A 15,944-nucleotide genomic window follows, 5' to 3' on the forward strand; every position below is an offset into this window, starting at 1 on the left:
GGGTGGCCCCCTTGCCTTCGCATCATCGCAGCCACTGTCCTCCTCGTCCGCGACGCTGACAAGCTGACGTATGGACAGCAACTCTTGGTTTACACCCTCCACGCCATTGAAGGGGTTTTGAAGCAGCCACCGGGTAAGTGGATCTCCAATGCCCACTTGACACATTACCAGGCCTTGCTGCTCGATGCCCCATGGGTGTGTTTTCAGACCCCTTGCTTCCTGAATCCGGCCACGCTCCTACGCAACCCAGAGAAAGACCGCCCTCTCCATGACTGCAGTGAGATACTGGCTGAGGCCCTGGCGGCACAAAAAGACTTAACTGATGTACCGCTAGACAACAGTGAACTAGTATGGTTCAATGATGGGAGCAGCTATGTAAAAGATGGGCAAAGGAAATCGGGAGCCACCATAGTTGATGACTGACAGTCCCTCCAACTAATGAGGGCAGGGAAGAAGCAGCACACGGCGTGTGCTACAGAAGGGAAAAGCCAGGGCAACACTGGGAGATAGATTTCACTGAGGTAAGGCCAGGCAAGTACGGGTATCACTATCTGTTGGTTCTGGTAGATACCTTCTTGGCGTGGGTGGAGGCCTTCCCTACTAAGGGAGAGACAGCAATAGTGGTTGCTAAAAAGATCTTAGAGGAGATAGTGCCTAGGTATGGGCTGCCAGTGACTATGGGCTCTGATAATGGACCTGCCTTTGTGAGCCAGATTGTACAAGGGCTGGCCCAAGTTCTAGGGATGAAATGGAAGTTACATTGTGAATATAATCCCCAGAGCTCAGGACAAGTTTAGAGAATGAATCGGACCCTAAAAAAACTTTGACAAAGTTGGCAATAGAGACTGGCAGGGACTGGGTGACCCTCCTTCCCTTTGCACGCTTTCAGGTGCACAACACCCCTTATAAGCTGAATCTTACCCCTTTTGAGATTCTGTATGGAAGACCCCCTCCTGTGTGTCCTATTTTTGAAGGAAAATGCCTGCCACCCCCTCTGTGTCTTGGTTGCTGTAATGCCAAAAATCTTATGCCACTCTGACCGGGAAATGCTAAGACAAAAGAGAGAGCCACACCATAGCAACCTTGTTCAGTCTTGGGCTGGCAGGAGCAGGACTTTGGGGCAGTTCCAGCAAACTCTGATGGCATTAAGTAAGGTGCATAACCATGTTTGGAAATTGATTCGAGTGATCCACAAGGGTCAAAATAAGGGGGCCATCCGCTCACATATTATTGGCCTAGATGGTTGGGTTTGGGTAAAACGGCACTAATCTGAAGTATTAGAACCTATATGGAAAGGCCCTTATGTTGTTCTCCTTACCACTCCTACCGCTGTCAAGGTCGATGAGATTGGACCCTGGGTTCACAGCAATCACGTGTGGCAACCCACACCGGAAGAACAAGAAAAAGCGCGAGCAGAATGGAAGGCGAGTCCTCACCCATCAAATCCTTTGAAGCTGAAACTCGTCCACTGGGAGGCCTCCTAATTCTCCTGTTGATGGCTGCCCTTATCGACCCAGGAGCGACTAGTCACAACCCCCATCAACCTGCCAAGATCACCTGGAAACTCAGTGACGGGCAGACCCATGAACTGCTCAACGAAACCTCAGGAGTCCACCCTGCGAACACCTGGTTGCCAGACCTTTACTTTGATCTGAGGGGAGTCTTCCCCGGGGAAGGACCCCGGGGGAAATACCCACAATTTGGGCCATGGGGGGGCCATAGGGACCAGGAGAAAACTCGGCCAAGAGGGGTTCTTCTTGTGCCTGGGCAACGTAAGAAATAACTGGAAAACCTGTGGTGGCATGGAAAGCTATTATTGCAGGAGCTGGAGCTGTGTAACCTCTTGTGATGGGCCCCGGGAATGGGAGGTAGGAAACAGAGATTTGGTAGCCCCGAGTGTGGCCCAATCCCCAGGGCCAAGTACCTCAGATACGGGTGCAATTTAACCAAGCTTCACTATCTCTGCAAGTCCAAGGGCTTTCCTCCCTACAAGCCGCTGCTGAGGTGGTCTTGCAGAATAAGAGAGGCTTAGGCTTGATTTTTCTCCAACAGGATGGGGTCTGCGCGGCTCTGGGAAAAGAATGTTGTTTCTATGCAGACCATACAAGAGTGGTAAGAGAATCTATGGCCAAAGAGAGAGGGACTGGCGTAACGAAAGAGAGAACAGGAAGCCCAGCAGAGATGGTTTGAGTCTTGGTTTCAACGCTCCCCCTGGCTGACTACCTTAATTTCCACCTCCCTGGGTACTAGTATAAGCCAGTGGCCCAAGATGGAAAAGAGGAAGATTCCTCTACTTGAACAACAGACAGGGGGGAATGTGAGGCAAGCAGAAGTAACGCCATGGCAGGCAGCTTAGATTAGGAGTAGGCCTTCCTACTTCTGGGTGGTAAGATTACCAGGCCACCTGGATACAACCAGTTAGCTTTCACTTAACACTGCCTGCTGTTTGTCAATTAGGAAATTAGGAAAGGGACGGAACCCACCCCCACCCCTCCGCCCCCGGGGAAGTCCTGCGAGCTAGAAAGATCTGACCAATGAAATTGCTTTGCAAACTTGTAACTAATCCGCTTAAACCAACTACCAGTGGCGTGCGCTCACCCTATAAATTTGTGTAACAGCTTGGGCTTGGGGCTCTCTGACCCTGCACCACTGCATTGGTTGCGGCAGAGGCCCTGGCTCGAGTCAGTAATAAACTTCCCTTTTTTTGTGAGTTGCATTGTCTTGGAAGCCTTCTCTCTTCCCGCTCGGGGATTCGGACATCGGGCATAACAATCTCGGCCAACCCACACCCCCACCCCCGCCTAGATTTCACATTATCTGGCTCCTGTGTTTGGTGGAAGAGAGACAAGTGGCACTCAGAGTCCTAAGGGGCCCCAAGTGGAAATGCACTGAACCTAAGTAACTCACCAGAACAGGAGATCAGAGCCATCCTCCCCGCCCTCCCATCTGAAAGATGAGGGAACATTTGCCTTTAGATGGGAGGGGGCTGGCTCAAGGACACAGTTAATTCTTAACTAGGCTGGGACGTCTTCTCCATGGGAACATCGCTTCTCCATGATCCCCATCCTGTTCTCGGAAGTGAGGCGATCCCTCCTCTGACCCTGAGAAAGGAAGAGAGTGTTCCAGTCCAGGACAACCCTCACAGTCAGGAAGTGCTCCCCGGGGTTTAACCTCATGCTGTCTTCTAAGCTCTCAGGAAAAGAGCGGCCCTGTAGTTCATGATCTGATGTGACTTTGGGAATTCTGACATCCCCTTGGCAGCTTTCTTTAGAAGGAAAGTTTTATGAGGCTGATTTTTATTCCTGATTACAAACTACACAGACTACTTGGTTGTTGCTCTCAAGCAAGCTCAATAAAAATCGAAACCCCAAACTGAAGCTCAGAGAAGGAGAGTTATTCTCCTGAGGTCACACAGGAAGTTCGGGGCAGAGCTGAGACTGACTTCCAGGCAATTGTTCTGGAAGTCACTCACAGTATCTCCTCCCAGGAATTTGAACTTCCTTGACACCTCCTTGGAACAGGACTGCGAGACCAGTGCATGGACAGCAGAGCCATGAGGTCACTGGGGTCTGTCTAGGAAGGTCCCTCTTCCACTGTAGGTTCCTGCCACCCCTTAAGTCTTCCCTACCCCCAAATTATTATTGTCTAGAGAATCGCTGGGCTGGATGAAGCACAAGCTGGAATCAAGATTGCAAGGAGAAATATCAATGATCTCAGATATTCAGATGACACCACTGTTAGGGCAAAAAGCAATGAACTAAAGAGACTCTTGATAAAGGTGAAAAAGGAGAGTGAAAAAGTTGGCTTAAAGCTCAACATTCAGAAGACTAAGATCTTGGCATCTGGTCCCATCACTTCAAGGCAGAGAGATGGGGAAACATTGGCAGACTTTATTTTTCTGGGCTCCATCACTGCAGATGGTGACTGCAGCCATGAAGTTAAAAGACGCTTACTCCTTGGAAGGAAAGTTATGACCAACCTAGATAGCATATTAAAAAGCAGAGACATTACTTTGTGAACAAAGTTCCATCTAGTCAAAGCTATAGTTTTTCCAGTAGTCATGTATGGATGTGAGAGGTGACTGTAAAGAAAGTTGAGCACCAAAGAATTGATGCCTTTGAAGTGTGGTGTTGAAGAAGACTCTTGAGAGTCCCTTGGATTGCAAGGAGATCCAACCAGTCCATCCTAAAGGAGATCAATCCTGGGTGTTCGTTGGAAGGACTAATGTTGAAGCTGAAACTCCAGTACTTTGGCCACCTGATGTGAAGAGCTGACTCATGTGAAAAGACCCTGATGCTGGGAAAGATTGAAGGCAGAACGAGAAGGGGAAGAGAGAGGATGAGATGGTTGGATGGCATCACTGACTCAATGGACATGAGTTTGGGTAAACTCCAGGAGTTGGTGATGGACAGGGAGGCCTGGTGTGCTGCAATCCATGGGTTTGCAAAGAGTCAGACATGACTGAGCGACTGAAGTGAACTGAACTGAGAGGTTGGTTCATGCCATTAAATTATTGTAACATATCAGAGACTCAGGGTGTTTGGCTTATCATTTATTTTTCAAAAGAGACCACAGGAAGGAGGTTACTATGCCATCCAGGCAGATGGAGTGCCTGCCAGTGGAGCTGAATCTCAGACTTCAACAGAGAAGATGTGTAAAGAGCAGGGACCTCCCAGTAAACTGTTGCAGCAACACCTTCTGATATTCCTGGGACATAACGAGGTGAGGTGACAAGGCTATCAGAGCTGAGGGTCGGTGGTCCGGGTTGGAGCCTGCAGTGAAAGTGGGTGTGCCCAGTAGGGAGCTACCTGCAGGTGTGGGGAACGGATTTTCAAATGTGCAAGACCCAGTGTGGAGACTTCATTTTCCTCCACTGTCTGTACTGGCTTCTGGGCATTAGATCAAATAGCAACGTCTTCCAATCTTGACCATGTGACCATGTATAGGAGAGGAACCTTGTTGTCCCACCTTCCCAAGCTCTTGGTTGTGTCTCGAACCCTTGTAGTTGTCCAAGCCGCCTTCTTTGTTCTTCGTGGCTTGAGGGTGTGCCAAGCCCCTCTCCAATGTGAGTATTTTCCTGCTTGGCGAATATGTAGCACTGGCTGAACTCATTACTGGATTTCTTTCAATGGCTTTGTGTTGTAGCTGTCAACTTTGTGTGAGCAGGGGTGGAGGTGAGTTGAGGAGCCTCCTGTGTCTCAGTCATGGACCAGAACTTCCTGTTTTCAGTTCTTTTACATATACATCTGGGAGTGGAATTGTTGAGTCATCTGGTAATTCTATGCTGACCTTTTGGAGGAACTGTCAGGCTGTTTTCCACAGAGTTTACACCATTTTATCTTCTCCCCAGCTATGTGCAAGGGTTCCAATTTCTTCACTTCCTAGCTGATGCTTGTCATTTTCCATTAAAATTTTTTTCTTATAGTCACACTTTGGGTATGAAGTGGTATCTTGTGATTTTGATTTGCATCTGCCTAATGACTAATGATGTTGAGCATCTTTACCTGGTGCTCACTGGACACTTGTGTATCTTCAGAGAAATGTCTACGTTCTTTGCCCTTTTTTTAATTGGGGTGTTCACTTTTGAATGTGGAGTGGTGAGAGATCTTCGTATACTCTGGGTCATAGGCCCTTATCTGAGATCTGGTTTGTTTCTTCTTCTCAGCAGAATCTTCTCACTATCCTGGTAGGATCCTTTGATGCACAAGTTTTTCATTCTGTTGAACCTTATGTGTTTTAAATATCCTTTGACTTGAAGCTATTATATATAAAGCAGTCAGTGGATTTATTCTTTGATCTACCTCTCTCCCTCATCCTCCTATCTGACAGAAGTTTTGCTATTTGTACATTATCACAGAAGGTCATATTTACATACTATTTATTACTCCTTCATGAAGCTATTATATATAAAGCAGTCAGTGGACTTATTTTTTGATCTACCTCTCTCCCTCATCCTCCTATCTGATGGATGTTTTGCTATTTGTACATTATCACAGAAGGTCATATTTACATACTATTTATTACTCCTTCATGAAGCTATTATATATAAAGCTGTCAGTGAACTTATTCTTTGATCTACCTCTCTCCCTCATCCTCTTATCTGACGGAAGTTTTGCTATTTGTACATTATCACAGAAAGTCATATTTACACACTATTTATTCCTCCTTCATCAGACTTAATTCCACAATTAAAATGTTCAGTACTCAGTAATAATCATGTTGCTAATTCCCGCAAATGTTTCTTAATTTACTAAATCCTGTCTCTTGGAAACTCCCCAGGAAAGTTCTCAAAAACAATATTTCTTGAGTTCTTGCACATTTAGAAATATATTTAGGTCAAGGACAAATTAGTTTGCAAAAATCCTCAGTGCATATTTTCTTTCCTAGAGTGTCTAAGTTTTGCTTCACTATTTTCTGGCATTGAGCATTACTATCTTACAACCTGATTTTTTAAGGTTTTGTTTCTTTTTTAGTTGGAGTGGAGAGTGCTGGCCCCCTGAAGGCTTCTATTTTTATCTTGAAAGACCACAATTTTTTCTTGCATCTATCTTATGTTTACTATAATGTGAGCTTCTAATATGTAGACTTAATCTTTTATTTCAGAAATATTTTCCTCAATTATTGTTTTAAATAATTCTTCTGCTTTGCTGACTTGGTTTTCTTCCTGGTAGGACTTGATTTTCATGTTGGTGAATCTTCATTGACTTTTTAACATTTAAGACTGTGTGTTTAAGCTATTTCTTTCTTTATTTTTATTTTATGTTATATGCTTTTCTTATGTTTCCCTTTTTCTTCCCTACTTTACTTAGTCCTTATTATGAAATATTTTTGTCCTTTTCTTCAATTTCTCTTCTCTCCATCAGATTCTATTTCACATCTTCCTGTTACTTTGCTATCTCCTTTTTGAGTTTCTATATTTCTATCTTATGATGGTTCCTCATACTTTTAGGCTTCCCTGGTGGCTCAGATGGTAAAGAATCTGCCTTTAGTGTGGGAGAGCTGGGTTCAATCCCTCGGTTGGGAAGGTCCCCTGGAGAAGGAAACGCTACCTACTCCATTATTGTTGCCTGGAGAATTCCATGGACAGAGAAGCCGTGTGGGCTACAATTCATGGGTTAGCGGAGTTGGTCACGGCTGAGCAACTTTCACTTCTGCTCATACCTTTCATTTGCTTCACTAGATTTAAAAATCTATTTTAGATTATAATTTTTTCTCAGCTTTGTTGTGACATTTTACTGGGGATTTTAAGACTCCTCTTTCAGATGCCTTGAAGGTTTGCTTCTCATTTCTGTTGTTTTAAAAAGGAGTCTCTTTATACAGCTTATATCATTTCCAAATTTCTTTCTTATTTTAAAATCAGAGTCAAGGACTGTCTTTTGAAAGGAGTATCTTATTTGAATGGGAAGGGTTGGAAGTAATATGTTCCTTAATTTAGCTCAAAGGCTCCCTCCTCTGTTGCAGTTTTCCTAACACATACGTGGACTTCTCTTTCTCAGGTACTTGTCTGAGAGAGGAGGGCTCCCACCATCAGCCCTGGCCACTATGAGATATTACTCCAGCATTGCAAGGTAACTTCTGCTCTCATAAATACCCTGCATTCTTCTCTATTGATTTTATTCACATCTCCCAGCTCGTGTGTCCTGCCTGGCTTATTCTCAGACCCACTCACTTCAGCTCCCACTCAAGGTGGGCAAGCTTTGCCTTCTGAGAGGTGAATAGTTTCAAGCTGGAAGTGTAAGTATGGGAGGGAGTTGGGGTATGGCAGGTACTGTGCAGTGTCTGCATCTGCATGCATTTCAGCTGCTCCCAGAATGCCTTCCTGCAGGGGTTGTAAATCAAATGCCTATCTTTTCCCAGACTCTTTCATATCCAGGATTTCATGTGTGATTCGGGTTCTTACAATGAGATGTGCTCATACAACAGCTGAAATTCTTTTTCTGGTTGAATTTCCTAGGTGATTTCTTTTCATGGCCTCTGATTGACGCACTTTTTTCCTTTTACATTATGACATATTTTAAACATCTCTTTGTAACACTTACATTAATGATTATATATATATATATATATATATATATATATATATATATATATATATATATATATATATATATGATCATTTCTTTAGATGCAACGCTCAATTACTCTGGTTTCTCCACTCACATGATTACTTGAGTGGTTTATTCTAACCTATAATGAATTTTGGTGTCTCAGTGGTAAAGAATCTGCCTGCCAGTGCAGGAGATGTAAGTTTGATCCCTGGGTCGGGAAGATCCCCTGGAGAAAGAAATGGCAACCCTCCCCAGTATTCTTGCCTGAGAAATCCCATGGACAGAGGAGCCTGGGGGGCTACACTCCGTGAGGTTGCAAAAGAGTTGGACGCAACTTAGCGACTAAACAACAACAACAAATTATGAGTTTTAATTTTCTTTATTCGATATGTTCAGATCGTAAAAGTAGTGATTTTTGCTGTGATGAAATAAAATTCTTATATCTGGGAAGGATTTTAAAAAAATTGAGCATAAAATTCTCTCTTGCATCCGTTTGGGCCTCTTCCCTCCCTCCCTAATGTGTAGTGTGTGCCTGCGTTACATATTAAACAAACTTCCTCGAATATAGGAGCATCTGCTTGATCATAAAGATAACATTTTCCCCTTTCTTCTGATGTTAGCAATATAATTTCTTCAAAGGATAGCATTCTTTCCCAACTCTGCGGGGATCATGGACTTCCCACTCTCTTTACACGGGCTTACCTGCACTGTGTGTCCTCGGTGAACTTTGTATAAAATATCAGGATGTCATTTTGATGTATGATCCTTTATCTCGAAAATGTATATGACTGTGCCTTCAACTTGCACCTGGCGGAACAGTTTCTCAGAACTTTCTGAGAGTCTCTCTTCCGGGTTATAATCCTCAGTCTGGTTCAAATAAAATTCCCTTTCTTCTTAATTGTTAACTGAACTTTTGTCGACTGTTGAAACAAGAAAAAAATTAGAAAGTAATATGGATAAAGACAGAGCTACTCGTGCCTGTCCTCCTTCCCCTCCCATCATCATCATGTAACCAGTATTCACAGCAGTGGCTATTGCTTCAAACACTTTTCCTTTTACACACATAAGTATTTTCATATATAGGAGTTCTATGTTCAAATGAAATTCTATCAAAACCCATATAGTACTCTGCAACCTTTTTTCTGTTGCTAAGATTCCATGGACATCACTGGAAATCAGTAAACAGAGACCTAGTGATATTCATTTTTTGGTAATATATTTATAAATGTAACAGGATCCCATCAGACATGATGAGTTTTTTGATAAAGCAACACTTATTTATTTATTTTCTTCTCCTTTCTTCTATCCTGCCTTCTTAACCTGTATCCTCCTTCAACCACTTAAGGAAAGTATATTAATATTATGATGTGCAGCCTTCTTAATATGACAGTAGCAATATTTGTTTACTATAGCCAAGTTAGAAACATACTCTCATTATGTGCAAGTCATCTCTCTGGTGACTTTCTATTTTTTTTTCATTTGCATAACTATGGTTGTTGTAATACCACTTTATCCTAATTATTACAGCTTTAAAATAAAACTTGATCTCTCCTACATCAAGTCTTAGTAAATTATTCTTCTTCAAGAGTATTTTGGCTATCTTGCCTTTTGCATTTTTTGTATGCATTATAGAATTGCATTGCCAAGTTTCTCTTGGCTTACTTTTGTAAAAACTTTCCTGGGGGTTTGATTGCATTGAGACTGAAAATCAATGTGAAGAGAATTGACATACTTATCATATTGAGTCTTGCAATTCATGAACATGGTATACATTTCTGATTTGGGGGTGTTAAAATATGTCTCTCACTAAAGTTTTATAATTTTCTTTGTAATAATTCTGCACAAAATCTATTATGTGTATTTATAAGCTCTACATATTTTATATGATTATAAAAATTATTGAAATTTAATTTGCTGATTTCTGTTGTTGATATACATAGTACCATTGAGCTTTATATATTTCCTTTGTATGCATCTGTTGTGATAAATTCTCATTGATTCTAACAATTATCTGTAGATTTGTTTGAAATTTTATGAGCATAGTTGATTTTTCTGTTCATGAATCTATGTTCTATGAATAAGATTTACTTAAAATCTTCCTTTTGCATAGAATCCTTATTGATAATTTTATTTTTAAACAGCTTTATTGACATATAATTAATATAAGTCCTTATGAAGCTCTGGTATCAAGATTATGTTTACTTCATAAGACATGCTGGGAATTGTTTCTTATTTTCTATTTATGTCATTTTAGAGTTAGTTGTTCCTTGTTTGCCTTATAGAATATGCTTACGAAGAGGTCTGATCCTGGTGGGGTTTTTTTGGTCAAATATTGTTGACTATTGTTTCCATCTTTGCAATGGTTTTGTACTTTTTCTTGTGGCAGTTTCAGTTTAGAAAGTTGTTTTTTCTATGATCCTTTTGTAGCATTTAGATTTTTTTGGCACATGAATTGAAAAAATTAATGAAATACTTTCACCAGTTTAAGGATATTATGAAGCAGAAATGCATAAGTCCAGAGCAGAAATAATCAAACAACAGTAGGCATTATCTAGAGAAGAGGAGAAAAGAGTGCCACCCTGAGCTATTTTGAGCAGGTCTAAGAATGAGTTAAAATTTTTACTTACAAACCATATCACAGATAAAGACCTTTCTCTATAATATGTAAGGAGTGCTAGAAATTGACAAGAAAAAAGCTATTGAATATATGGGAAAATGAGCAAAAGAAATAATGTTTTCAGATAAATATAAGTAGCTTTTAAGATATGAAAAATGCCTGAAATAATTCATGATAGAGAAATGCTAAAATCTCTCACTGTTTCCATTGTTTCCTGTCTATTTGCCATGAAGTGTTGGGACCAGATGCCATAACCTTAGTTTTTTGAATCTTGAGTTTTAAGCCAGCATTTTCGCTCCCATCTTTCACTATCATCAAGAAGCTCTTTAGTTCCTCTTCACTTTCTGCCATAAGAGAGGTGTCATCTGCATATCTGAGGTTGTTGATATTTCTCCTAGCAATCTTGATTCCAGGTTGTGCTTCATCCAGCCCAGCATTTCACATGATGTACTCTGCATATAAGTTAAATAAGCAGGGTGACAATATACAGCCTTGATGTACTTCTTTACTTTCTTGAGCTCTAAAATCACTGCAGATGGTGACTGCAGCCATGAAATTAAAAGAACTTGCTCCTTGGAAGAAAAGTATGCCCAACCTAGATAGCATACTAAAAAGCAGAGACATTACTTTGCCGACAGAAGTCTGTCTAGTCAAAGCTACGGTTTTTCCAATAGTCATGTGTGGATGTGAGAGCTGGACTATAAAGAAAGCTGAGCACCGAAGAATTGAAGCTTTTGAACTGTGGTGTTGGAGAAGACTCTTGGAGAAGACTCTTGGACTGCAAGGAGATCAAACCAGTTAGTCCAAAAGGAAATCAGTCCTGAATATTCATTGTAAAGACTGATGCTAAAGCTGAATCTCTAATACATTGGCCACCTGATGCAAAGAACTGATTCCTTGGAAAAGACTCTGATGCTGGGAAAGATTGAAGGCAGGAGGAGAACGGGATGATGGAGGATGAGATAGTTGGATGGCATCACTGACTCAATGGACATGAGTTTGAGCAAGCTCCGGGAGTTGGTGAAGGACAGGGAAGCCTGGTGTGCTGCAGGCCATGGGGTTGCCAAGAGTCAGACACTGCTGAGTGACTGAAATGAACTGAACTGAACTGAGAGAAATGCTAACTAAAACCTTAAGCAATGCATCACTTCTCACTCATCAGATTGGCAAAAATCTAAAAGATTTTGCTCATGTTTAATTTTACTAGCTAAGCCAAATTTATTTTCAAACAGGTTTCATGAATATACACTCTTACTAGTAACGTGTGATGGTTTCTTCTCTCTACAAAACAATGAAGAAAAGGTAGACAACCCAGCACGAAATGAGCAAGATGCTTGACTTAACAGAAAATTAGAAAATCCAAGAAAGTGCTTACCTCTGTGGAAGATGGACAGGGAAGAAACTGGTGAGAAATAAATGTTGATATGGCATATATACAAGAAATAGTCTGTTTTTTTTTTTGGTAAGTGAGTGCAGGCTGCCATTTTAATGTTTTAATTCTTTAAAGAGTATCAGTTCTATACACTTTTTTGTTTATATAATTTATTTTGTGAAGAGGGTTTTTTTTTTTTTTTAAGTAACCTGCCAACTCCAACATCTTGTATTTGCTATAGCTCCTTAATGTTTCAGCAGCACTGGTGGGCATGATGAGGCCTAGTCCAAAGAAACAAAGAATGGAGATATTAACAACTGTTTGACTATAAAATACTTAGTTTGCTTTCATTCTTGTCTCACCCAGAACTCAACTGTTATTTCCACACTTCAGGTTCTGTCCCTGACAATACCTAACTTCTGGGTATTCATTTTTTTTACTCTGAACTTTTACAACAGTGACAAAATATCAACTCAGACTAGTTTAGGCAGTTTATAGGGTCATAACTGAACTATGGGAAAGGTGCGGAAGAACTGCTCTCAAGATAACAGGGAATGAAGGGCTGACTGCTCCCTTCTGAAGCCTCTCTTACCATCATTTCTCTGCTTTTCTAATTGAGTTAGATTTACTTTTCTCAAAATTTCTGCTTCTCCCAGACTGGAACCGTAGCTTCAGGAGTTTCCAGGGTCATCTCTCCTACCCTTACCAAAATGAGGGACTTCCCCTTAGTGTCCATTTAAACAAAGGATGTCAATAAACCACACACACACACACACACACACACACACACACACACACACAAACACACACCCTGATCTGTGACTGGGTGTCAGGCTTTCATGATAAAAAATCCCCATTAGATTCCTACGTTGATGGTACAAAGAACCAGGAGTTCTTTGGAAGAAAAGGGGGCCTGTTCTAAAAAGGCAGAAGCCATGTTGGATGTATACATTGTAAATATCCAGCTTATAAATGATTTCTACTTTCTTCCTTTTATTTTATGGGTGTTTTCTGTCTTCTTACTGAGATTTCAAGAGCGTCATGCCACTCCAGATGTCGAATGCCACCTTCCCTATTACTTTCTTGGTCCACTTCAGGGATTGCCTGTGAAAGAGCAAAGTATTATGACTAGTGATTAAACACTCAAGGCAAATTTGCCTTTGAGAGTTTTTCTTGGGATCAGGGGGAGAATGAAAGAAAAACCTAGCTCGGGGCTGGGAAGGGCAAACTGTTAGGTTTGGGTGGGACTTGTAGGAGCTGGGGAGTAATGGGGGAACACCTTGGCTATGAAAACAGAACACTGGACCTACAACTGACTTGCTGAATGACTGTGGGTGATTCCTCTCTCTCCTTTGGGCTTCATACTCTTTAAGTATAAAGAATTTGGTCATGATGATGCCCACAGACCAGCCAGCCCTACCTCTTTGTGAGAATGTGAGACAGCTCTTGGGGCTATTGGAAATGAAGTAACAGACACCATATCTCCCCGTGGATAATCCCTGGGGAAGGGCCCAAGGTCCCTCCCAGGATGGGGGTGGATATTTCCTGGTAGAACTAAGAAAAAGTAAGTCTTATCCCTTGTGAAACCACAGACCCACCCTTGGCACCTGGCCAAGCTGAAGCTGCATAAAACTAGGCTTAGCTTCAGCTCTCAGTCATACACCTTCCTGACAACATGAAGACCAGAAGCTTCTTGGTCCAGGTTGTGGTCCTTCTCATCCTTGGGATGCTCGTGGCAGAGGCAGCTGTCACAACAGGTGAGTGGACGAGCGGCCTGGGTAGGGCTGGCTTGGGTTGAGGAGAGGATCTTGGGGGCAGCCTGGGTCTTGATAAGGGGCAACATGCAGAGCTGGAGCCCACTCTTCAGTCTGGAGAGCAGGTTTTGAGTGTATCCAGAGAAGTAGGAAATTGCCCACTAGACTCCGTGTACATTCTGCCCCAGGACTGAGAAATCAGGGCTGTTTGTGGAAGGAGTGTTGTAACATGACCTTGGTCTCAAGCACTGATACTTGGACAGAACATGCAATGAAGTGAGGAACCCCAGGAATCTGGGCCCTGGTTGTGGGCGTCTCTTCCCTACCTGTTTGTTTCATCAAAGCATTTGATCATTAGTTCTATAAGAGGAGGTTAAGAACTAACAGGGCCTCAGAAATCATGGAGTCTGAAGACTTTTGTTTTCCAAAGCAGGACACTGAGATCCAGAGTGAGGTGAGGAATTGTCAGGGCAATCTCCAGAGCCAGGCTGGAGCTCAGGTCTCCTGGCATGTGTCTCACAGCTCCTTGCCCTTCCACCAAGTTTCCTCAAAGATGACAATGTGTCCTCATCTCCTGAAAGTCACTCCTCCCTGGCATATCCTCATGAGGCCCCAGGACTCAGAATGGATGGTGAGGGGAAGAAATGGACACCCATAGGAAACCTGGTCCTATAGATATTTTCCCCAAAGCCCAGGGAACAGCCATCTGAGAGTGCAGACCCCAGCTAGCGGTGGTGAGTCTCCTCTGTCTCAGTGTCCCTCAGCTTAAGGGACACCCCAGTGAGCAGTGGCTGGACCTGGAGGAAAGACTAGATAGTTGAAGCAGACATGCTGGTCTAAATATTAGTGATAGTAGGGATATTTCTATAAACAGGTCGCCCAAAAAGTCAAGGCACTAAGAAAGGAAATGTTGTAGTCAATGGAAAGGGTCAAATCAATGGTCAATATTCTGTCCAAAGATCAGATCCAGTGAAAGGTCAGGGTCCAGTGTAAGGTCATGGTCCAAAGGTCAAGATGTGGGGTTATTTCTTTCAACAGGTCTTCCGAAAGGTCAAGGCATTAAGAAAGGAAATCTTGTAGCCAATGGAAAGGGTCCAATCAATGGTCAATCTCCTGTCAAACGCCAAGATCCAGTGAAAGGTCAAGACCCAGTCAAAGGACAAGATCTAGTCGTAGGACAAGACCGAGCCATATTTTTATTCAAGCGTGGCTCCTGCCCCAAGTTTCCGTACAAATGCGTCTTGTGGAATCCCCGTGACAATTGTCGGAGAGATTCTCAGTGCCCAGGGGCCAAGAAGTGCTGTGAAGGCATTTGTGGGAAGATCTGTGTGTATCCCCGGTGAGGTGAGAACTGCGTGGAGGAAAGGTTGACCCGTGAGGGCACAGAGAGGCTGACTGGTGGAGGGTGATCCTAGGCTAGTGGGGGAAAGGACATGGGGAGGTGATGGAGAGACTGAGGGGTCTCAGAGGCTATAACTGGGGTCCTGAGAAGGATGACATGTAGACTTGGTCCTGCCTCCCACTGCCTCTGAGTTTTTCACCTGCTGACTCACATTTCTGACTCTCTTTTCTTCTACCAGGTAGAGTCTTCTTGCAGCACTGTGACGTCCCCAGGGATGTAGGCCCCGGTGCCTGTCACACGACCCTCTCCCACACTGCCCCTTCTTCCTCTCACCCAGGAGGCCCAAGCTTGAGCATGGACTGCCTCCCTCATGAACTTTCGAATAAAAGACTGCTTTCAACTCCATTTGTTTCTGGCTCTTATGACTTCTGGGCTCCTGAGAGCTCTGGGTGTGGGTTTGAGACTTCCTGCTCCCGGTGGAGAGTGGAGCGGGACCCATGGCAGATGTTCTTGGGGTGTGAAGGAGAGCAGGGGCAGGAACAAGAGGCCTGTTCCTAGGGTTCACTGTAGAAACCCAAAAATCAACCCAGGAACTGCAGCCTCCATTTCACCAGGAGATGGAAACCTAGACATTTGCCTCTGGCCTCGGACCAGAGAAATAAACCCCCAACCCTTCCCATTGACGTCCACTTCTGACCTGGCTGTGATCAACCCTGCCAGTGTGACCAGTCAGCCCTCCTGGATAAACCTCTGACTCCCTCCTTCCCTTTCTCTAATGTTTCCCATGAATCTGTATCCTCCAAGAAGACAG

General features: G+C 43.1%; 1 protein-coding gene across 1 annotated transcript; it reads left to right on the top strand.

Annotated features, from left to right (window-relative positions):
• The first annotated feature begins 13,712 nt into the window (after positions 1-13,712).
• LOC136158011 (elafin-like) lies at positions 13,713-15,532 on the top strand. Its single transcript, XM_065919796.1, is given in 4 exon segments — positions 13,713-13,794; positions 14,666-14,791; positions 14,830-15,135; positions 15,372-15,532. Coding segments are annotated over 3 exon segments (513 nt in total). The 3' UTR covers position 15,135; positions 15,372-15,532.
• The last annotated feature ends 412 nt before the right edge of the window (positions 15,533-15,944 follow it).

This window comes from Muntiacus reevesi, chromosome 2 (assembly GCF_963930625.1).
Source record: "Muntiacus reevesi chromosome 2, mMunRee1.1, whole genome shotgun sequence".
Classification (NCBI taxonomy): Eukaryota; Metazoa; Chordata; class Mammalia; order Artiodactyla; family Cervidae; genus Muntiacus; species Muntiacus reevesi.